This window comes from Haliotis rubra, unplaced genomic scaffold (genome assembly GCF_003918875.1).
Source record: "Haliotis rubra isolate DU_JTF1 unplaced genomic scaffold, ASM391887v1 Scf726, whole genome shotgun sequence".
Taxonomy (NCBI): domain Eukaryota; kingdom Metazoa; phylum Mollusca; class Gastropoda; order Lepetellida; family Haliotidae; genus Haliotis; species Haliotis rubra.
In genome coordinates, this window is record NW_025767442.1 from 224,427 (window position 1) to 249,656 (window position 25,230).

General features: G+C 43.0%; 1 protein-coding gene across 2 annotated transcripts in view; it reads right to left on the reverse strand.

Moving 5' to 3' along the window:
- Positions 1-24,554, reverse strand: part of LOC124259513 (protein flightless-1 homolog) — a 116,473-nt gene extending 91,919 nt beyond the window's left edge. Inside the window, exons 1-7 of one of the 2 annotated variants that reach the window (XM_046693642.1) lie at positions 24,481-24,554; positions 22,803-22,913; positions 22,308-22,460; positions 18,541-18,626; positions 14,978-15,054; positions 14,455-14,539; positions 11,474-11,577 (exon numbers count right to left, since the gene is read on the reverse strand). In XM_046693642.1, the coding sequence (XP_046549598.1) occupies positions 11,474-11,577; positions 14,455-14,539; positions 14,978-15,054; positions 18,541-18,626; positions 22,308-22,460; positions 22,803-22,913; positions 24,481-24,543 (679 nt within the window). In that variant the 5' untranslated portion in view covers positions 24,544-24,554. The other variant, XM_046693643.1, reaches the window with a different exon arrangement.
- Positions 24,555-25,230: the final 676 nt, after the last annotated feature.

A 25,230-nucleotide genomic window follows, 5' to 3' on the forward strand; every position in this document is an offset into this window, starting at 1 on the left:
CTGAGTGTGGTTGGATCAGGACATTGTCTTGGTCGGGAAGCAGCACTGGGTTTGGATCGGGCGAGGTCAACAAAGTTGATCGTAACTTGAGTAGTACTCGAGGAAGAAAGGCAGTGGTTGAAACTCATACGCATTGAGGCCTTCCCAGGGTAATGCCAGCGCACCGTGTTCCCACACCAGGGGATCTGGGATCGGAGACACAAACCTAGGTAGTTGAGTGTTGAAACGGGTTGGAAACAGGTCCACCGTCGGGCTTGAAATCAGGAAGCAGTGAATCTTGAAAATCTGAAGATGCAGCTTCCACTCTATCGGGGATGGCCGAGCTGATCGGGCAGCAAATCTGCAATGACGTTCTTTACCCCTGGTATGTGGTTTGCTCTGACTGTGATGTTCAGCAAGTCTACAAGCCGGAAAAACTGCTGAGCCCAATGAAGTAGTTGTGGTGAACCCGTGGATCCCATCTGGTTGATGTACTAACCACTGTGGCATTGTCCAATCGTACTAGTAGGTTGGGCGCATGAAGAAATTGTAGATCTGACAGGACTGATCTGCGAGAGACCACAGCTCCACCACTTGAAGATCTTGCAGATGAGCTCCCAAACCCTGTAGAGAGCCGTCTACAAACAGTTGATAAGTGGGAGCGAACGGCCTCACAGAGACTCCTCGGCAGACGTTGGATTCTACCAGGAACCATCGAAGATTGTGATGGAGCGCCGGAGGCAGTAGAATCAGCGCATTGGGATCGCCAAACCTGATGTAAACAGTTGTAACGGACAAAGTTGCAGTCGTCCCCTGATAGTAAGAGCTTAGGCCGAAAACCGTAGACCAAAGAGCTCTTGCCACTGACGGAGAATTCTGGGTTGAGTCAGTGCTAGAGGAACAAGATGCTGAATCTTGAGAAACAGGCCTTGGGGAACAAACATCTTGCCGAGCCCAGAATTGAACACAGCCCTGATGAAATGGAGACGAAGGGTCGGAACCAGGTCCGATTTCTTTAAATTGACGAACCATCCTAATTGGCGAAGAAGCCTGGCGAACTGCATGTGTAGGAGCAGGATCAGCTGAGCTCTCTGAGCCTGTATGCAGTCGTCAATGTAGGCTTCGAAGACAATTCCTCTGTGGTGAAGAAACCGGGAGATGGGCTTCGTAACACGGGTGAATAACCATGGGGCCATGGAAATTCCAAATGGGAGGACTCTCCACTGGTAGTGGATGCCCTCGTAAATGAAATGGCACATGGAGATAAGCATCTTGAAGATCCATGATTATCCTATAGTCTCCTGGCTTGATGATGGTGCGAAGGAGAGCTATAGAGACCATCCTGAAGTGGGGAGGTTGATGTAGATAAGTTGTGTTGAAGAGTTTCATGTTGAAGATTAGTCTGAGCTTGTTTGAATCTTTCTTCGGAACCAGGAAAATTGGAGAATAGAACCTGGGAGTGTCGGGAGAGGGGCTGAGTGACTCTATCGCAAGTTTCTGTAGTAAAGTGTCTATTATTGTGGTTCGTAGAACTGCTGTCTGAACTGCTGGGTACGTTCTTTGAACCTGATGCAATGTCATGGGTGGAGAGCCTACAATGGGAAGTTTGTAGCCCGTGGAGAGAGTTGTCTGGATGAAAGGGTCTCCCAAAATCGACCGGTTTGGTGCACAAACAGCAAGTCTTCCGCCGACTGGAGAATCTTGACCCGGCACAACTGGAGGCGGAAGGTCCCAATCATGCAGTGATGTCATCTCGTCACTGTTTAGTGAATCCGGCCACATAAAGCCTGGTCTGGCTTGATGGCTCCTTGGGAGCCGGTGGGAGGTCGCTGCTGCCTTCTGGGACGACCTTGGAAGGAGGATCAACCACGAAAAGAGGCCCAAGACAGATTCCTAGGAACATAGTGTGCTGGAGGTCGCTGATGCATAGAATCTTCAACATGCATCCAATGAAACTTTAAGAGTTCAAATCTGTAGTTGCCTTGGCCCACCTTGGTGTCAATATTTCTAATTGCCAATATTTCTATTAAGTCTGACCAGACCAAAGGTCTGTCTTAAACTGGTCCTTCCAGGAACACAAATTAAGGGGACCTCTGGTTTTGAATTGCTCATGAATAAGCACCATGGCTCCCCTGATGTAGGCTTGTTGAGGAGAGGAGGCGTGGACGACGGACATGGAGACAGCCTCAGACACCGTAAGAATCATATTGATGGGTGCGGACCGATGAGTCTAAATGCGACAACTCCCAATCCTCAACTAGGAAGGGAGAATAGCTCACTTGCTTGAAACCCAACAAAGAAACATTATCATCAACAGGAGGTGAAGCAATTAGCCCTGCAAAACTGTGTACATGTGCTGCAGGTAGGTTGAATCTGAGGTGCAGAAACTGTCAAAGGGCCGTCCCGTTTGAGAGCGGAGGCCACCGCTCGCACTACTGATTCAAAGTCAAAAGCCTGCTGACCATGAGCATCACGCGAATGATCCCAAGATTCAGGGATAAAATGCTGTGCAGGTGTAGTGGGAACCACCAAAGGAGTCTGAGAAGGGACCGTAGAAACCACATGTGAAGGGATCGCTGATGTAGACTGCTGAGGAAATGTAGACACAGCCTGCTGAGGGATCACTGAAGGTGGAAGGTGATGTAACACCATAGAAGTCATAAGCAGGATCACAGATCCAGGAGGGATCCATGAACTGGTAGGGATCGTCAAACTAGAAGGGATCGCTGCACTGTAAGCGGCAGCACCAAACTGGATGGGGTCGCCGAACTGGGAAAAATCATCGGTGCCGGCGGGATCGTCACACGTACATTAGCACTGCCATTGTAGAAGTGCTCGTAGAAGAGGGGGCAGTAACAGTAAACGAAGTTACCGCCGTAGACACCAACACAGGAGGGATCACCGAACCTGGAATAATCGCCATGGAAAAAGATTGAAGGGAGATCGCTTATCTGGAATGAAGAGAAACACTGTCTAAAGGAGCACTGTCTAAAGAGCAGAAGAAAACACTGAATGAGTTGATATAGAGACAGTCGAGGCAGAAACAACTTTCAAAGAATCGCCCGAAAGATTGCCGCTTGTGATTGATGAAAAATCACCACTGTAATAGGAGAAACAGTCTATCAACTGGGCTGGACGACTCAGGGCGAAACAGACGACGTAAATTTTCACTTAAATAAGAGTCTGACGGGCAGTCTAAGAAATCCTCATTAGAGGGAAGTGATGACCGCTGTGCCATTTTGTAGGGATGATTATGTTTGGATCTCTTGGAAGTCGAGGAACCCTCTGAAGATCTCCTGTGGTCTCTTGTCCGCTACTCTTCAGTTTCCGACTTTGCGATAAGCTGCTAAGTCGTCATCGTTCAAGTTAGCACAGTAAGAATATTGTTGAGACTAATCACACTGACCAATACAGTCGACGCATAGTGAGTGGGGATCCACAGCAGAAAAATTTCTTTTTGCATCTGTCACAGATTTTCCTCTTCCATGAGGAATAATTACTTTTCCCCATACTGTAGCAAAACAGAGTAGAAGACAGACAAAACTCATACATGTCCATGCATCTGTCACAGATTTTCCTCTTCCATGAGGAATAATTACTTTTCCCCATACTGTAGCAAAACAGAGTAGAAGACAGACAAAACTCATACATGTCCACTCATGTGGGCAACGAAAAAGAGAATGGCTAGAGAGGGGTGTCATGTCACTGATCTGAGCACCTTGCATGCATTCCAGGGATTGCTGAGGTGTCCGGGAATGGGAGTGGTGGGGAGTAATCGGGTTAGAGAGAGACAGAAGATTTGTTCAACTCTGCTTACAGTACATTTCCACTACATGGTCGAAGTAAGAGAGAGAAGTGCATACCTTGAGATAAGATAAGTTTTAAAAATGAATTTTAATTAGAAATCCAAAACTACCAAAAGGAACCAGTTCACAACCAAACCTATCTATCTGCCAAGTTAAGTGAAAGAATAATAAACCGTTTTAAAGTTCTGCTCCGGAAAAGAGCACCTACACCAAGTTCAAAGTCAAATTTGTTGCCATGGAAATGCAAAAATGTAATTTTTTGAGTAAAATTGATATTTTATACTTATCCTGACTCATGCTCTTTTGCTTGTCTTCTTCTTCTTGCGAACATAGTGGAACACTTGTATCTCCTTAATTGAAGCTCCCTTCAATGTAAAATCACTAATTGGTACTCACCAAGAGTTGCCTCCCTTGCCCTTTTGGCGGGAACAGGTGTCGCCACCCTCTGGCCTCATGCTTCACTCTCTCCTGATTTTGTGAGCCCAACACTTGAACTTACAGGGAAATCCAAAGTGTTATGTGGGGAGGATGGGAGGGCTAACCTCATGAGTCAGGATAAGTATAAAATATCAATTTTACTCAAAAAATTACATATTTTTCCTTATCCTGACTCATGCTCTTTTGCTTGTAGAATCCTACGGAAACGGAGGTGGGCAAAACAGAATACTTTGGATTTATAGAATTAGTGATTTATATAGATATAACTGTAATAACCCCTACGGGAACTTCATAAAGGCATAGACTTAGGATAATTCCTCTATTATAAGCCATGGGTTATAATGCCATACTGGGGTATTTATATTAATAATATACTGAGATATTATAAACAACAATATCAAAGCGACTCTGATAGAGAAGCTATACCACTGAACATATATACATACTGCTAGAACTCCGTAGAGTTATAAGCTAGATAATGCATGTAACAATTATGCATATTAATCTCGTGTAAGACTACGTGTTAGCGTTCACGAGGGACTGTCAACTGCTGTGCGAGGACCAAGGGACGAAATGGTGAATGCCTGAGACGTCCTCGGTTGTGATATCTCTCAGGTAGTGATTAGCAAACACCATGTTAGATTTCCAAAAGCATCCTTCCATAATTGTATTCAATGAACAGTTACCGTGTAGGGCGAGAGTGGAAGCTAAAGCCCTGATCTCATGGGGATTTGATGCTGTTGGAGGGTCCAGTCCTGCTGCCTTGTAGGCGCGAAGTATGACAGTTCTTATCCATATAGATATGGTGGTACGAGAGACTTCTGTCTGAGTTGTTGCCGACAAGGGAATGAACAATCTTTTGAGAAATCTTCGCCTTGTTTTGGAACGTCGTAAATAGATTTTGAGAGCTCTGACTGGGCATAGAGATAAGTCCAGTGTATCTTGAGATCCGAGAATGGAGGATAATGCAGGGATATGAAATAACCTGTCTGGTTGACCTGGTAGTTGATTTTTGGCGATGAAATCCCATCTTAGTCCCAGGTGTGCTGTGTTTTGATTGTCATCAAACTGTATCCTCTCATAATCTAGTGCGTGAATTTCCGACATCCTGGCTGCTGTGGCTAGAGATAACAGGTAAAAGCGTTTTCTGTGAGAGAAATTCAAAGTTTGTCGATTCCAACGGTTCATAAGCCTCACTTGTGAGGTGTTGTAACACTATATTCAGATCCCAAGCTGGGAAGTGGAACTTCCGCTTTGGTCCTCCAATCGGAAAGCGTAGTAAGGCCAGTAACTCTGGAGTTTTTGTCAATTTGACACCCGTTCTCATGGTAATCACAGAACTAAAGCTGGCAAGATATGTTGACAATGTCGAGCCTTTTAAATGTTTGTTTTGCCGTAAGTAACACAAATAATCTGCCACTTGTGGATGAGTAGCATCTCTTGCTGTAAATCCCTTATTTGCTGCGTAATTCTCAAAACTGTGCCACTTGTCGCCGCGTACAAGTTACGTGTAGAATTGCGTATGCGCAAAGCGTGACCGCTTTTGCGCCCTGGTAGAATACCCTCTCTTGTTTAAACACATTTTAATACAGTCCATATTGAAGTTGGAATACTTCTGGGCTTCCGTGCACCTGTTTGGTGTGTGGATGTATTAATAGATTTGAGCGCTTTGGGTAGCTCTAGTGTTGGTTGACCGATTTCTTGAATTAGAATGGGAAACCACGTTCTGGCCGCCAGTAGGGCGACCAAAGTGAGTTGGAGGCTCTGTGTTTGTCTGATTTTCTGTAACACTTGAGGTATTATTGCTGGCTGGCGGAAACGCTGCACGCATTGAGGCCTTCCCAGGATATGCTTAGAGCGTCCGTTGCCCATGCTTGTGGGTCTGGGACTGGTGACACGAATGTCGGTAGCTGATTGTTGAAGCGTGTTGCGAATAGATCTACTAGCGGCTCCTATTTGCTTGATTATCTGTGCAAATATTTCTGTATTGAGCATCCATTCTGTCGGTGACGGTTGATGTGGGCGAGAGAGTCGTCTGCTAGTACATTCTTGGCTCGGGGAATGTGACATGCTCTGACATGTAGGTTTAGATCGTGTATTAGATCGAACAGTTGAAAGCTTAAAGTCAATAGGTTCAGTGATCTCGTTGAACCTTGTTTGTTCACATAGAACGCCACTGTCGAAGTTGTCGGTATGAATCATTAAGCGCGCATTCTGTAGAATGGTGCTCCAATGAAGTATGGCGTTGATTACAGCTTTCATCTCTAACATGTTTATATGGAGCTTGCTTTCTTGCTGATACCATAACCCTGATGCCGTCCGGTTGGCGAGATGAGCTCCCCAACCTTGGGCGCTGGCGTCTACATATAGATGGGTTTTGAATTCCTGCTCTTCTAAACAAATACCGTCGCAAACATTTCCTCCTGGTCCACCATAGTAGATGAGGTCTGAGGCGTTTGGTAGACTGAATGGTTGTAGGTCGTCGAGATGAGCATTGATGAAGACCTGTATTGGGCGTAACTGTAATCTGCCTGAGACTGTCATGTCTTGGGCTGATGTGAGAGACCCAACAAGCTCTGCCATTGTCGTGAGTGGTAGCGGAGAGAGTAGAAACTAGCGGAATGGTCTGTTGGATCTTGAGCCAACGGTCTCTCTAATCTGACGATACGGTTGTGATTAAGTGATAAATCGAATGCCTAGGAACTGCAGATCTTGCGATGGTACTAGGTCCGACTTGAGTAAGTTTACTAACCATCCTAGCTGTGTTAGTAGCTTTATGATGTAGTTTAACTGTAGTTTGAGGCGCTGTGGATCTTGATCTACTTGTATCCCGTCGTCGAGGTAGAACGCACGCGCATTAGCCCTAGGCGATGTAGATAGGTGACAATAGGTTTAGTTATCCTCGTGAATAGCCAGGGGCTGATGATATGCCGAATGGGAGTACTTTCCATTGGTAATGTAGCCCGTCTAGTGTAAATCTTAGATATTTCCTGGATTAGGGATGTATCGGGATATGTAGATATCGTCTTGCAGATCTATACTGGCCATGTAATCCATGGGGTGAATCAACTGCCGTAACTGAGGGAAGGTGTATCATGCGAAACTTTGGTGGTTTGCGTGAGATAATTCCTGTTGAAAAAGCTCATGTTGTAAATGAGTCTGTATTTCTCCTTGGAGTTTTTCTTGGGTACTAGGAAAACTGGGGAGTAGAAGCCTGGTTAGATGTTTACTTGATCTAGTACTTCTATGGCCTGCTTGGTTATGAGTGATGTAACCGCCTCTCTTAACTTTGGTAGTTGTTGTGCCTGTAAGTCGAACTTGTAAGGGTTGACTGTCAGCGGGCGTGGCCTGTAGTGGGATCTGAAATCCGTGTTGAAGAATGTTGGAGACATAAGGGTCTTGTAACATTCCCCAGTTCTCCCAGTGTAGTTGAGGCGTCCACCCACTTGTGGCGGTTGTACTGGAACGGCTAGGGGTGGAAGACTCCAGTCGTTCCGAACCTGTCTTTCAGCGTTTATAGTTGCGGGAACCTCTGGGTGTCCTGCCTCTTCCTGACTCTCCTCTATAGTTGCCATATGGGCGATGAAAAGAATCTTTTCCCCTGGCGCTGGCTATCTTCCTATCCCGTGCTTTCTGTAGTCCCGAGAACTTAGATCTCCCTGAGTATCTTTGTGAAGTCTGCCTGATGACGCTGGCTAGCGTGTCCATCGACTTGATCATAAGGACTTCTCTGGAGTCCTTAGTGACTTCCTTGGAGACTTTGTCTATTCCTCCGTCAAAGATGTTTGGGGATGACCACGGGGCTGTATAGAGTGGGGCTGTATAGAGTGGAGCTGTAAAGTTCTCACCCCAGCTGCAGGAAGCGAGGAGGCCTTGACGACGAGCTAAGGTCAGTGCTGCTGAGACAGATGTTAGATGATCTGTAAGGAACTGCTGGTCCTTCTTTTGCATCAGTAGGGCCGAGTAGATCATCCTATCATCTTCAGAGGTCGTATTACGAAATCTGGTGATAAGTGTCTCATTGATCGTTCTAGATCTATTTAGGCCAAAAAACATGCGTCTCGTCATGTTTTCTATCTGCACCAGCTTGCGATCGTCAATCTTGTAGTTCTTGTTCTTAACATCGCTGATCAGCTTGTAGTTGTCATCGATGTCTTGTGCCTTCAGGAAGGGGTCCATGTTGTGCGTGGAGAACTTCTTAGCGTGAAAGTTCGGCAGATGTGGTGTCTGCACTTTCGTAGCTTTAATGAAGGCTGTATCTAGATTATGTGGCACCGCAGCAATCGGGTCGATCGGAGGTAAGGTGATGGCGTCTGCATCGTCTTCCTTCATCAGGTATGTCTGCGCTGAGTTGCCACTCTTGGACGGTGAAGATAAATCTAGGTTGTTTACCATCCAATATCTTATCTCAGCGTCTGAGAAGATGATGCCTCCATCATCTTCTGTACCAGCATCGGAGATGAGAGGTTGATGTTCTTCTGATGGAGACCTGTGGGCTGCTATCTCTATGTCGGGTGACACTCGGGGAGACCTGACTGTAGACCTGTGTGCCGACTTGTGTGGTGACCTGCGAAGTGATGTACGTGGAGATCGGCGTGGTGAATGGCGTGGAGATCGTCTAGGTGATCTGCATCTATGGGAAGACCTAGATCTGCGAGGAGAATGTTGACGGCCGTGAAGCTCTTGAATAGTCCCTCGGCGTCCTTCTGGGCGATGGCGATCTGTGTGGCGGCCTTCGTGCAGCTTCCTCTGCGTCGGACCTGGGGGCGGCGCCTTGACTTCCGTGGCGGTTTCCGTGGCGCCTGGTGGTCTGAGTCTGCATCTGAGGATGAGGCCGGGGACGGTGGCGATCTCTCCGTCTTCGCGAAGGCTTTGCGAAGACTGTACATCAAGCGCCCTTCGTCGAGGTGGTCTGTGACTTCCTTCGAAGGCTGCTTCGTCGTGGCTGCTACGCTGACTGGTGGTGCCTCTGGGGGTATCGTCTGCGTTGCTTTCGGGCCCTGGGCTGGCTGCTTTCCTCGACTGTAGTGGCCCTCCATCATGGTCATGATCTGCCGCAACAGCTCGTCTGGGATGGTCTGCGGCGAAGTAGTCGGTGCCCTCTCTGCGATGACAGCTGCTGAGCCCTCAGGAAGTCGTCTGACATCAGTGTAGAGGCATCAGGCTGCATGGCGATCTCTGCTGATGTCACTGTAGCTGTCACCGGTCGCTTCTTGTGGCGTGACGTCAGGGATGATGATCGGCTGATCATCGAGAGGCCCAGTTCGGGCGGCTGGAGCGATCTCGGCTGAGAAAGTTCTTGGCGATTTCGTAGACTTCCCCTTGGATGTCGACGCTGCCCTGGGGTCGAAGTCTGCGTTGGGAAGCCGTCGTGGCCCTCTTGGACTTTAGTTCTGCGATGGACGGGGCGTCTGGGGAGGCAGGACGCTTCTTAGAGGTGGCGGACTGCATCCCCACGCCCATCTTCGACGGAGTCTCTTGCGAAACACCAGACGGGAGGGGTCTATCGACAGCAGCTGACTGGAAGGGAAACCGATGTATCGGCCATGTCTAACCCTTGTTTGCATGGACCTATCTGCGATACGTCTCCACGACGCAAAGATATTTATGAAAAGCAGAATGGATAGATTAATGCAGTAACTGCAGCGTGTATCAAACGCACAAGGCGAAAGCACAACTAGGGCATAATACATGCGGGTCAGCAACCGAAAAGCGTAAATTGCAAATAATAGTACAGATTTTCATCAATGTAAATACTAGCTGAACAATCACGAACTCAATGAATAAACAGTAGAAATAACGATTAATTATCAATGCAAATTAATGAAGGATACTAGCTATACCTCTATAGTAACCTATAAGAGGTAATAAACTCAGAAAAACCAAAGGATATAGTGTGTAAGGAGACACAGGCGCTCTCACATCCTGCTCACTGGGCGAAGAAGGAGAGAGTGAAGCATGAGGCCAGAGGGTGGCGACACCTGTTCCCGCCAAAAGGGCAAGGGAGGCAACTCTTGGTGAGTACCAATTAGTGATTTTACATTGAAGGGAGCTTCAATTAAGGAGATACAAGTGTTCCACTATGTTCGCAAGAAGAAGAAGACAAGCAAAAGAGCATGAGTCAGGATAAGGAAAAATAATATTTTATCCAGAAATCCAAAACTACCATAAGGCACCAAATTCACAATCAGACCTATATATCTGCCAAGTTTGGTGAAGAAACATTGCACGGTTTTAAAGTTCTGCTCCGGAAAAAAGTACAAAGACCAATTTTAGTCAAAGTCAAACTTGTTGCCAAGGAAACGAAAAAAACATTTTATTCAGAAATCCGAAATTACCAAAAGGCACCACTTCACCACCAAATCTATCTACAGGGTTCATACGGCCAAGAGCCCATGAGATTCAAGGGCTTTTCATGGACCTATGTGTTATGTCCATGTATTACCAGACCTATCTATGTGCCAAATGTGGTGAAGAAATATAGAATGGTTTTTAGTTCTGCTCCGTAAAAGACGAATTTGCATGGATGGACGAACAGAGTCCAACATAATACCCCCTACAAAACGCATACAAAAATACTGCAAAAAGACTTTGTAGGTAACCTTATTCATGAAGAAATAAAGGTGACCATATTGAAAGATATTGAACAGTTTTCGAGTTGTGCTCTGGAAATGAAGCCTACCCCTCCCTTTAGAAATTAAGTCCAAAATGTTTCCATGGAAACCGAGAAAATTAAAAATGCCAAAAATCTGCATGTAGCAAAAGGCATCACTTTAGGTTCTGTTTGATAAATCTACCAATTGTTCTTGAAAAATATCTAACGTTTTTTGAGTTATGCTAAACAGAGAAACAAGAGTCATCAGAAGATGACATATCCCCCTGGCCCCCACATATTTGAAAGAACAAATCATCTGACAGTTACTTAAAGTTAAAATTATTATGGACGGATGGATGGACGGACAGACAGGGCGTCGACTATATCCCGCGTATTACATGCTGGGGGGGAAAAAAATGTAGTAACACAAGAAAAAAATAGTAGCCTTATTAAATATTAAAATCTGTTCAAAATTGTATCACCTTATTTCACATATCACGTACTTGCTGCTAAGACAAAATTTCAAAATGTCAGCAAACAGGCAAAACTTACATTTTTAATGTAGCTACGATGAATGACTTGACTGTAACTCAAAATGGTTATAAGAGGTATTTTTACGGGTATAATTCATAATTTCAAAAACACCAGGGATTACCTTGTAAGTTGGTGAGTGCATCCAATCCTGTAGGGAAATTGGCTAGAGTCCTCTGTGTATTCTTCATGTGCAATGTCTGAAGGGATGTTAGTGCTGGTAGTTGCCTGTAACATCACACCAGGTAATAATCACCACATATCAACACTTACATTTCAGTGTAAAATAGTCATCAATATCCCCTGACAGAGTACAAGATCAAATATTGTGAAATGGCACTGTACCTGGACTATTTACTTGGATATATTGTGAGAAGTTTAACATATTAACAAAGGCACCAGTTCAAGAAAAGCTGTTGTCAGCATTGCTATTCAAATATTTTCTGCATAAATACCGAGGAAAAACTAAAGTTCTGTCAGAAATGCTAGAAAATTAGCCTTAATATCTTTAGAAAGGTGATAAATGTATTATGTTGTCAATATATCAACTCACCTATAGTGTACCTAATTTTTATTTCAATTGATTCAACATTCCCATGCATTTAAAGGGCAGTTTACAGGAGAGAATTTGGTACCAAAACAACAACTTAAGATTTTTTCAGAGTTCAACAACAGAAATCTGAAATAGTCTTTACATTTATGCTAATAATACAGGTGGTGTAAAAATATAAATTAACGCTTTTCTTAAACAAATAAATGTTGAATGTTTGTGTTACTTTACTTAATTATCGTTTCTTTATTGAAAAAATATAAATATAAATGTTTAGTCTTGATAGATATGGCCATTATGGCCAACTATTTGCAGATGATTGTTGCAAAGGTTTATAAGTTTTTTGTGCTTGAAAAAGTCAGAGGTAAACCTTTCATTAGTATAGAAATGGTTTATTACAGAACTTGTAGAGCTGTTGGTATGTCTTACCAACAAGTTTACAATGTTATTAACAAATCCGACAAGACAGGGACGTAAAACCGGGACGTAAAACCATCCTTGACAACTTTGACAAGAGAGTACTTAGATGGGCGGTCTACAAACTTTAGGAGAAGAAGAATATATATATTCTAAAGAAGCTACACCAGTGACTTCGTTAAATCTTTGGCCAATGTTCACAACTAGATTAAACTGACCGAATTACATCCATATTTTTGCAATGAAATATACTGTTGACATGCAAAACATTTATTAAAACGTTGCACAATTCTACAATAAAACGATAAGATAACACAAGTGATAGGATTCTTTCCAATGTACAGTAATTTGTATGTTTATTTCACAACAAACACACATACACAAATGATCCCTTACATAATCAATACGTATACTATATGTACACATATTCAACATTTTGAAGAAAACATCTATTGAGATGACCCCTCACCCGAGCGTGTGCTCAGGCGTCAATTTCACCTGTCGATACCGTGCATGCTGATGACGTAACACAGGCAGTTAATGTTTGTATCAAATAACGTCCCACTACCCCTTATTTTTCCAAGTTTTTGGTATTTTCATCAGTAAAAACGCATTTTAGGGCATGTCTCAAAATGTATTCCCTCGGTCTAGATTAGGTAGATGTTTCTTAAAGTGATATTTGTTATTTAAGTAACTGTAATACCTATGAATTTTAAATATAAGTCAAGAAGCATTTTTCTAGCATTTCCGACAGTACTTTAACACTAAAATCTAATGATTTCAAGAAAATTATAAAAATGTGAATATTTTGTTATATTTGTACACTAATCTTGGAGATCCTATTCTCTACATACTAAGACCATGAAAACAAATGATATGGTTCTGATAACATCAAACCCAAACATAGGTAGGACAGTTAGTGATTCTTTCTTTTTGATACAATTTACAGTACGTAAATAAATTATGCTGTTTTGTCCATTATTTACAAAAGGAAACAGTGGTGAATGAAAACCTTGTTAGATTTAAACTTAAATTTTAGAGATAATGACAAAGCTTTTACAAACTGTGTACACCTTTAACTGTCTCACCTGACCTGGGCATGTATAAGTGGAGAACTGAAACTGTCTCACCTGACCTGGGCATGTATAAGTGGAGAACTGAAACTGTCTCACCTGACCTGGGCATGTATAAGTGGAGAACTGAAACTGTCTCACCTGACCTGGGCATGTATGAGTGGAGAACTGAAACTGTCTCACCTGACCTGGGCATGTATAAGTGGAGAACTGAAACTGTCTCACCTGACGTGGGCATGTATGAGTGGAGAACTGAAACTGTCTCACCTGACCTGGGCATGTATGAGTGGAGAACTGAAACTGTCTCACCTGACCTGGGCATGTATGAGTGGAGAACTGAAACTGTCTCACCTGACCTGGGCATGTATAAGTGGAGAACTGAAACTGTCTCACCTGACCTGGGCATGTATAAGTGGAGAACTGAAACTGTCTCACCTGACCTGGGCATGTATAAGTGGAGAACTGAAACTGTCTCACCTGACCTGGGCATGTATGAGTGGAGAACTGAAACTGTCTCACCTGACCTGGGCATGTATAAGTGGAGAACTGAAACTGTCTCACCTGACCTGGGCATGCATAAGTGGAGAACTGAAACTGTCTCACCTGACCTGGGCATGTATGAGTGGAGAACTGAAACTGTCTCACCTGACCTGGGCATGTATAAGTGGAGAACTGAAACTGTCTCACCTGACTTGGGCATGTATGAGTGGAGAACTGAAACTGTCTCACCTGACCTGGGCATGTATGAGTGGAGAACTGAAACTGTCTCACCTGACCTGGGCATGTATAAGTGGAGAACTGAAACTGTCTCACCAGACTTGGGCATGTATGAGTGGAGAACTGAAACTGTCTCACCTGACCTGGGCATGTATGAGTGGAGAACTGAAACTGTCTCACCTGACCTGGGCATGTATAAGTGGAGAACTGAAACTGTCTCACCTGACCTGGGCATGTATGAGTGGAGAACTGAAACTGTCTCACCTGACTTGGGCATGTATGAGTAGATTGTTTTCATTGTCTCACCTGAGCTGGGCATGTATGAGTGGATTGTTTTCATTGTCTCACCTGAGCTGGGCATGTATGAGTGGATTGTTGTTCAAGATGAGAGTCTGGAGACTTGTGAGTCGTCTCAACTGTGGGGGCAGCGTCTCTGCAAAGGTACACTCCCTATCTAGTCATGACTTGAGGTTGTCCACAGTTTAGTGACTGATCAATCAATTGTCTCACGTAACTGTGTATATGTATATCAATATGTCAGTGGAAACATAGAACATAAAAGATTCACACTAATGCCACATTCCACTACCGAGAGTCTCAACTAAAATGGAGAAGAAAAACTGTTAATGATACTTCAGCTAATACATATGTTCTATACATGAGACAAATGTTGCATCTCCCTAATTGCCTGGATGAAGTGAAAGCACAGTATCTTGTTTGTTCAGGAACTGCTCAGATGAAAATTAATTCTTCCCAATATCTGGACTTATTTCATATTATCTACCTAAGGTATCAAGCCAGATATATTATATGACAGATCTTTGACAACATGAACAATAAATAAGCTAATGTTACATAAAACAGAGCTTACCCAAAACATTGTCACTTAGATCTACGAAGAATAAATCCAATAAATTGATAAACAGTTGATTGGGCAACATCTCAATCCTGAAATTTAAAGAAAACCACATCAATTCAAATTTCTATATTAAAGTTTCAAAAGTCACAGTCTAGAAGAAATACACATAATAAAGGAAATGTTGTGTGTGAATTAAAAAAGATCGGCAACATTACTACTGAATATGCTAAACTCTACCGACAAAACACTGAAAGCAGTCAGCATCCTTCCCATCTTCACTGAGTTTCGTTGGTTTGTTGTTTAACGCCACATTCAGCAATATTCCAGCCATATGACAGCAGTCTGTAAATAATCGAGTCTGGACCAGACAATCCAGTGATCTCAATCAGGAGCATCAATCTTTGCAGTTGGGATATGATGATATGTGTCAACCAAGTCAGTGAGCCTGACCACCCCATCCCGTCAGTTGCCTCTTACGGCAAGTACGTGTTGCTGAAGACCAATTATAACCCGGATATTCACAGGTATCTGCTCTGAGTTGACCAACATATAAATGATGGGCTGTATCAAGATGTTGAGGCACTCTCAAAGTAGATTTGTTGGAACTAGGTCAAAGTGACAGGATTTTGCCTGTTACACATTGATGACCTTGCAAATTTCTTGCTTGGTGGATGACCTATTGTCTACGTCTCGGCTAGAAATCACTCAAGACTGCCTCAGAGGCCACCTCATGTCAGACATCTGACAGTGCAGACATTCAGATCTGACAATGATATCGAGGAAAAAGGAAATATTTCATTAGGTTGACAGTTGATTTTTGGTGATGAAGTCCAATCTGAGACAAAGATGTGTCATGACACTGTTGTTAGAATTTGATAGTAGTGAGACCAATTACATGGACAAACCCCAGTGTCAAAGTCGGGCAGACACAAAGGGTTTGTAAGGAGCAGGTTGAGATTGAGGACTTCAAGTGACATGCAGGAACCAGAAACTTTTGCTGCTGATCTTATTTTGGCAACTGAAAGTAGTAGTGATGCAGGTCTCATGTAATTACCTCTGGGTAAATCCTATGAGCATGAGTATGGTGCTGACAAACATAATTGTGAAGAGCAAGATTCAAACCCAAGGGACAGTGAATTGCAGCTTCATACATGTCTGATGCACCTGTGCACCCACTATCCTTGAGATGACAAGAAATATATTCTGGTAAGTAGCTGAGAAAATCAGGAATCTGGTGGAGCTTAGCAGATGGTATACAGGTAGCTGAGGAAATCAGGAATCTGGTGGAGCTTAGCAGACGGTACACAGGTAGCTGAGGAAATCAGCAATTTAATGAAGGTTAGCAGAAAGCACAGACGAGATGTTGGTGGCACAGTATTTCTCGAACAAAGACCACTTATCATCATGCAGTTGTCTCACAGGGGATGGATGACCATAGCTGTCTGGGCCGACAAAACCATTGGGATTTGTACAAATGCATCAGAATGCAGACAGAACGAGTCTTGGGCAGGTTAACACGGTTCAGTGTGATGATAGGAAAACAAAGCCATGCCATCTAGGACGGTGTCAGATAAACTAAAGCAGTTGCTGTCTTTAAGTTTTCTAAATCTTCAAGAAGATGGGAGACATAAACGCTGCCAGAGAGAAGGTGTACACATCCAGGTCCTTCCGTGGTATGAAAATCCCTGGTGGTTGATTTGCCACATCACTGTGGTATTGTCTGTTGTAATCATGTGGCACAAATTCCGAAGGAGCAACATCCTGTGAGGTATCATCAGAACAACTGCCTTGAGTGTACGGTTATTAATCTGTCATAAATGCTGGTCATCTGACCACAGTCACTCTGCATGCTGAGATGGGCACTCCAGCCCTGATGACGTATGTCCACTTAGTCGGTGAATGGTCATCATGGAGACTTCACATGATATAAGATGCCTGATGACATATGCCTACGTAGTCGGTGAATGGTCATCATGGAGACATCACATGATATAAGATGCCTGATGACATATGCCTACGTAGTCGGTGAATGGTCATCATGGAGACATCACATGATATAAGATGCCTGATGACATATGTCCACGTAGTCGGTGAATGGTCATCATGGAGACATCACATGATATAAGATGCCTGATGACATATGTCCACGTAGTCGGTGAATGGTCATCATGGAGACATCACATGATATAAGATGCCTGATGACATATGTCCACGTAGTCGGTGAATGGTCATCATGGAGACATCACATGATATAAGATGCCTGATGACATATGTCCACGTAGTCGGTGAATGGTCATCATGGAGACATCACATGATATAAGATGCCTGATGACATATGTCCACGTAGTCGGTGAATGGTCATCATGGAGACATCACATGATATAAGATGCCTGATGACATATGTCCACGTAGTCGGTGAATGGTCATCATGGAGACATCACATGATATAAGATGCCTGATGACATATGCCTACGTAGTCGGTGAATGGTCATCATGGAGACATCACCACAGGAGATAGATGCCTGATGACATATGTCCACGTAGTCGGTGAATGGTCACCATGGAGACATCACATGATATAAGATGCCTGATGACATATGCCTACGTAGTCGGTGAATGGTCATCATGGAGACATCACATGATATAAGATGCCTGATGACATATGCCTACGTAGTCGGTGAATGGTCATCATGGAGACATCACCACAGGAGATAGATGCCTGATGACATATGTCCATGTAGTCGGTGAATGGTCATCATGGAGACATCACCACAGGAGATAGATGCCTGATGACATATGTCCACGTCAAGTCGGACATCACATGAATGGTCATCATGGAGACATCACATGATATAAGATGCCTGATGACATATGCCCACATTAGTCGGTGAATGGTCATCATGGAGACATCACCACAGGAGATAGATGCCTGATGACATATGTCCATTAGTCGGTGAATGGTCATCATGGAGACATCACATGATATAAGATGCCTGATGACATATGTCCACGTAGTCGGTGAATGGTCATCATGGAGACATCACATGATATAAGATGCCTGATGACATATGTCCATGTAGTCGGTGAATGGTCATCATGGAGACATCACCACAGGAGATAGATGCCTGATGACATATGTCCATGTAGTCGGTGAATGGTCATCATGGAGACATCACCACAGGAGATAGATGCCTGAGATCACCAGCTAAGGATGGAAGAATGTGGGTCCCATAGCAATAAAGTCGTTGAAATGTAGAGCAAAAACCAAATGAGACAAGAATGAAGGCTTGGTGAAGGCCTGTGTGGGTCATGGATGGACAAATTGGAAGTACTATGTACCATGTTCAAGCACCAAACAAGGGCCATAATTACCCAGAACCCAAACATGAACTTATGACAAGGTGTTCAAACTAGATCAACATGTTCATCCTCACTTCTGTTTACAAAATATTGTCATGAACGGAAAAAGCCCAAATCTACAACCCTACTCAACTTCATCGAGGGTAAAGCAAAAGTATGAGAACATCATACAGCAATACAACTATCAATGGGAGTATGACTATGAGCTAACTTACTCATTATGTGCAACATTAAGAACAAGCACGGATTTTGCATTTTCCAGATCTGGTGGGACCTCTTTCAGTTTGTTGTGACTCAAGTCCTGAAAGTGAAAACAGTAATATTTAACAATAACATGTTTTCCAGTTATCATTGATACAGTGTAAAACTAGACATCAAGATCACTGGATGAATTTTCACATTACTTCTGCAAAACCATATCTGACAGAATGGCTCAATTCAAAGCCTTTTGGACATTTCCTACCCTGTCTGGAATAAACAACACATCTGCCACCTACACATGGCACCTCTCAAAATACAACCACCTGCAATCTCCTTATGGACATTCTGTGTGTTAAGTAGGGAGGGCACCTCTATGAGGTGGGAAAATATCACAGGCTTTGAAGGAATGGTTGCTGCCACACACATTAAAGATACTGTAGTCTAAGGAGAGTATCCCCAGTCATAAAACCACATAAAATGAGCATACCTATAAGGCATCTGACCAATCAGCAACAGCTGTATTAAATGGTCTAAATGCACAAGCAAACTGCAAAACAGTTTGCAACTCATTGGAGTTATTTCTTTGACTGTCTGTAAACTGATCTGGACGTTGGTCCGTCTGTAAACTGATCTGGATGTTGGTCCGTCAGTAAACTGATCTGGGCGTTGGTCCGTCAGTAAACTGATCTGGACGTTGGTCCATCAGTAAACTGATCTGGACGTTGGTCCGTCTGTAACCTGATCTGGATGTTGGTCCGTCAGTAAACTGATCTGGATGTTGGTCCGTCAGCAAACTGATCTGGACGTTGGTCCGTCAGTAAACTGATCTGGACGTTGGTCCATCAGTAAACTGATCTGGACGTTGGTCCGTCTGTAAACTGATCTGGACGTTGGTCCGTCTGTAACCTGATCTGGATGTTGGTCCCTGTCAGTAAACTGATCTGGATGTTGGTCCCTGTCAGTAAACTGATCTGGATGTTGGGCCGTCACTAAACTGATCTGGATGTTGGTCTGTCAGTAAACTGATCTGGATGTTGGTCCCTGTCAGTAAACTGATCTGGATGTTGGACCGTCACTAAACTGATCTGGATGTTGGTCCCTGTCAGTAAACTGATCTGGATGTTGGTCCCTGTCAGTAAACTGATCAGGATGTTGGTCCCTGTCAGTAAAGTGATCTGGATGTTGGTCCGTCAGTTAACTGATCTGGATGTTGGTCCGTCAGTAAACTGATCTGGATGTTGGTCCGTCAGTTAACTGATCTGGATGTTGGTCCATCAGTAAACTGATCTGGATGTTGGTCCTAATCCAGTCTGGATGTTGGTCCTGTAACCTGATCTGGACGTCCAGTAAACTGATCTGGATGTTGGTCTGTCAGTAAACTGATCTGATGTTGGTCCCTGTAACCTGATCTGGAGTAAACTGATCTGGATGTTGGTCCGTCAGTAAACTGATCCGGATGTTGGATCTGTCAGTAAACTGATCTGGATGTTGGTCCTGATCTGGATGTTGGTCCGTCCAGTAAACTGATCTGGATGTTGGTCTGTCAGTAAACTGATCTGGATGTTGGTCCCTGTCAGTAAAACTGATCAGTAAACTGAGGATGTTGGTCCTGTCAGTAAACTGTCAGGATGTTGGTCCCTGTCAGTAAATTGATCTGGATGTTGGTCCGTCAGTTAACTGATCTGGATGTTGGTGCCTGTCAGTAAACTGATCTGGATGTTGGTCCCTGTCAGTAAACTGATCTAGATGTTGGTCCCTGTCAGTAAACTGATCTGGATGTTGGTCCCTGTCAGTAAACTGATCTGGATGTTGGTCCCTGTCAGTAAACTGATCTGGATGTTGGTCCGTCAGTAAACTGATCTGGATGTTGGTCCCTGTCTGTACACTGATCTGGAAGTTGGTCCGTCACTAAACTGATCTGGATGTTGGTCCCTGTCTGAAAACTGATCTGGATGTTGGCCCCTGTCAGTAAACTGATCTGGATGTTGGTCCGTCAGTAAACTGATCTAGATGTTGGTCACTGTCTGTAAACTGATCTGGATGTTGGTGCCTGTCAGTAAACTGATCTGGATGTTGGTCCTTGTCTGTAAACTGATCTGGATGTTGGTCCGTCAGTAAACTGATCTGGACGTTGGTACCTGTCAGTAAACTGATCTGTATGTTGGTCCGTCAGTAAACTGATCTGGATGTTGGTCCCTGTCAGTAAACTGATCTGGATGTTGGTCCGTCACTAAACTGATCTGGATGTTGGTCTGTCAGTAAACTGATCTGGATGTTGGTCCCTGTCAGTAAACTGATCAGGATGTTGGTCCCTGTCAGTAAATTGATCTGGATGTTGGTCCGTCAGTTAACTGATCTGGATGTTGGTCCGTCAGTAAACTGATCTGGGCGTTGATCCGTCAGTAAACTGATCTGGACGTTGGTCCGTCTGTAACCTGATCTGGATGTTGGTCCGTCAGTAAACTGATCTGGATGTTGGTCCGTCAGTAAACTGATCTGGACGTTGGTCCGTCAGTAAACTGATCTGGACGTTGGTCCATCAGTAAACTGATCTGGACGTTGGTCCGTCTGTAAACTGATCTGGACGTTGGTCCGTCTGTAACCTGATCTGGATGTTGGTCCATCAGTAAACTGATCTGGATGTTGGTCCCTGTCAGTAAACTGATCTGGATGTTGGTCCGTCAGTAAACTGATCTGGATGTTGGTCTGTCAGTAAACTGATCTAGATGTTGGTCCCTGTCAGTAAACTGATCTGGATGTTGGTCCCTGTCAGTAAATTCAAGCTGACTAGGTCAAATGTCATATGTGTACTGTGGTGGTTAACACTAGTAGTGTCGCAGACGGCCAAGAAAAGCACTGTTATGTCTATATTTTCATAGATGGAGACTCTTATCAATGATTAATCCCATGTTGACTTTGATAAATCTGTATTTGAGCCTGAGGAAATATTGGTTTGTCATGTCAGCCATGTGGGTTCGAGTATCATGTTTTCATGGTATTCAGGGTAAATTTGAAATTAATGTGAGCAGTCAAGATATTCAAATATTCAGAGATGTTTATTTGTATCAAAAATAATTCTTCATTACATAACATATTCTGAACCATGGAGAGTAACATTTCATCCTCAGTTCTACACTGAGACAGAACTTACACGTATCCGTGGACATAGTACAAAATAACAAGGGTGGAAATAACCCATTGCCCGACGTCTGAGTCCAGTGTTTTTTTCTGTCAGGCAAGCAAATTTGTATATCACACTGTACCGGTGTCCAGTTGGCTTTCCAATGTTAATTATGTTTTTTATTTAAAAAATCAACAAAAAAACGGCTGGTATAGTGGAAAAATTATCAGGGCAAGTGATTTTACATGTGCCACTGTACCAGAGTACACTAGCAGTCTTAAAGTTATTTCCACCCCTGCAAATAATACATTTCTAGGTTTTGTCCTCTACAGTAAAATGAGCAAGGTGTCTGCCAAAAATACTTGGTTAGCTGGAAGAGATTTGTTAGGGGGCTACATGAAGATATAACAAAGTTTCGCAGGAATCTGTCAGGTACAAGTCAGTTTATCAAAACTACAGCTAACACAGCAAGAAAACATGCTTCAGTTTATTTGGAGAATATAATAAAAACAAAATGTTTAAACCTGTCATTTAACATGTTAACTATCATGAATCCAAAGTATAGCCCTGTTGAATTAAGAGACGATCATGGCTAACAACAGAAGAAGGTATGATGCCATGGGGGTTGTGGTCACTTGTTTGTGTCTAACTGATACTTACCACAACAGACAGATCCTGCAAATTGAATAGACCTTGTGGAACCCCATCGTTGGTGATCTGATTGTGTCGACAGTTTAGCTTACTGAGAGACTTGAGGTTGGTCATTCCTGCACTCAATCTCTCAATGTTGTTATGAGCCAGCATGAGATCTTCCTGAGTAACAGAGGGCAGACACACATTTCATCGCAACAGATCAAACATGATTATTGAATTCTTTTCCTGACTCCCAAACCTGGTCTCTGAAAAGAGTTAGGCAACCACCTACTGGTTCATTACTTGAAGGGAAAGTGCTTCATGGAATACTGCCAATGGTCAAGTCTAGATCTAGTTCTTCTGATTAGTGCCCTGTGGAAATGGAGATCCTGTCTCTGTGTTTACCAAGATGATAATTACTCATACTAAAGTTTACTGTGTAAACTGTTAAATTGTACAAACGTGCATTCAGGTTTCAACATGTACTAGCATCTGACCAGATACTCTGATTTACCATCATACCAGTTTCTTGAGTTTCTCCACTTCCTTGGGGATCTCTGTGATTTGGGTTCTGGCTAGTCTCAGCCATCTTAGACTTGTCATATCCTCCACATTGTGTGGAAACTTTATAACCTGAGTAAACAAAACATTTCCACTGAAGTATCATTCATACCTGTCAAGGATATTATGCAACATTTTGAGCTATAAAACAGATTGTGCCTAACACTGCATTTCAACTAGATAAGTAATTTACAGACAAAAACATCCACTAAACAAAATAAGATAGTTTATACAAGAATCTTACAGAAGTTATCTTATCATAGAAAGAAATATACAGGCCGGTTCAGCTACAACATTTTGTCAGTTTCTGAGTAGATGCTTACACAGCCAAATATTCATTTGACATAAATGGAAAGTGTGATCAAAACACACGGGTAAAACAAAAACATCAAATAAAATATAGCATGTTTGTTGAGTGTCATTACCAACCAAACAGGAATGAAGAATGGGTCGATGTTATGTCACCATGGTAACCTGGAGACATTGTAACTGTGTCATACCACAAAGCGGATATTTAAAACAGACTTTTATGAATATCAGGCAGTTAGTTGTGAGCACTAAATGCTTCTAACAACTGATTTGAAATATGCATTGCACTTGAAGCTAATGTCTATAGAACAGTACTTCTTTTTCTAACGAAGTTTCAGATGTCGTCTACAGACATTTTGCTCTAAAATGTCTGCAGATGATGTGACAGAATAGAGACTTTATTGCATAATCTAAAACTGTGAAGGTTGTCTGTGTGATGCATATAAAATGTAAAGATGGTGTACATTTATGTCCCTGTGGCCTTCAGACTCAGAGACTCAGTGTTTCCTTATTATAGATCAAGAACCGACACAAATCACTGCACTCCATGACATTTACGCACGCTATATGAAGAGTTGCCTTGCATCACATAGACATTGTAAATAATCAGACAGTGGATTGTTTGTAAGATATAAAAACTTAAAAAGGTTGAAGGACCTTTTGCAGCTCTTCAAGTGTGATTAGTCAGTAGACAAAAAATGTTTCTGAAGTGTCAGTACTGACTGACTGAGTGAGTTTGGTTTTACGCCGTTTTTAGTAATATTCCAGCAATATCACGGCGGGGGACACCAGAAATGGGCTTCACAAATTGTACCCATGTGGGGAATCGAACCCGGGCCTTCGGCGTGACGAGCGAACGCTTTAACCACTAGGCTACCCCACCGCCCCGAAGTGTCAGTAAACCCATGAGGATAATCAATAAGGTTGTGGTAACTATACGTTTAATGCATGTAACACAAGTGCACAATGGAGAATACAGTGTCTAACTATGCCTGCAATCAACAATTCTTAGTAAACTTAATGGTCACATTGTTATTTTAATTTATCCTTGTGTTCTTGTGCACTACTATAAGTTCAGTTTCATAATGTTCAACCAGATTTTGTGCATGGGTTTAAGTCGTCTGGATTACCGATACTACAGAAATCCGTAGCTGAAGTGTACATAACGTATATCAATGCATCATTACAATTAAAATTGGCCGAATTGTCTTGGGAATCAATAACGATACGTATTTGTCAAATCGACCCTTTCGTCTACCTTAAAACGTTAGATGTAAGCTCTGGTTAAACATTAAATAAGTTAATAATATAAATATTTTTGGGGGCATACGTTGAAGTCATTTCTTGAGAAATCAACACCTCGAACAAACGGCAGCACTCCTGTGGCCGCCATCTTTCTTTCTAGCTGAGGGAAGTGACATCATGAATGCGGAAGTGAATTAACAAGAGGGCGTTTATGTGCGCTTCAGCAAACGCACACAGCGTTACTGTGCTAACGGAAAAAAGTAACTGTGCATAACATAAAATTGCATAACAATAGTTATTTGAAAAATAACCCTAAATAAACACGTAGCAAAGCACTTTTCATGAAATTTGATGTCAGGTATCGGCACGTGGCACGAGCACTGTGCACAACGAACCTACTCATTTTTTGCATGCTTCTTGACAGACGAAGTTCACACATCGGATATTGAAAATTGAAATCGAGCACGCTTGGGATGAAATGGGAAGAGATGTTTACGTCAAACCCAGAGTCAACCATTGACGTCAGCTGAATTGGGACAAGTAGGCTGAGAACATTAGACATGACATTGGAAAAAATTAGTAGAAAGCTGAATTTTTCAGGAAATCTTCAGAACATCATTGCCATGTGCAAGATACAAAGTTCTGCAAATTCTACCTTGTGGCATTTTCAAAATGTCCGCCAATTTCAAGATGGCTGCCAAAATCATTAAAATGATTATGCAAACAGATATTTTGTCAATAACTATGCCATGTGATATATCAGATGAAAGCTCATTTCACAGGGATTCTAAATATATTGATATCATGAGGTCTGCCCTACCTCAGTAGGTATTGC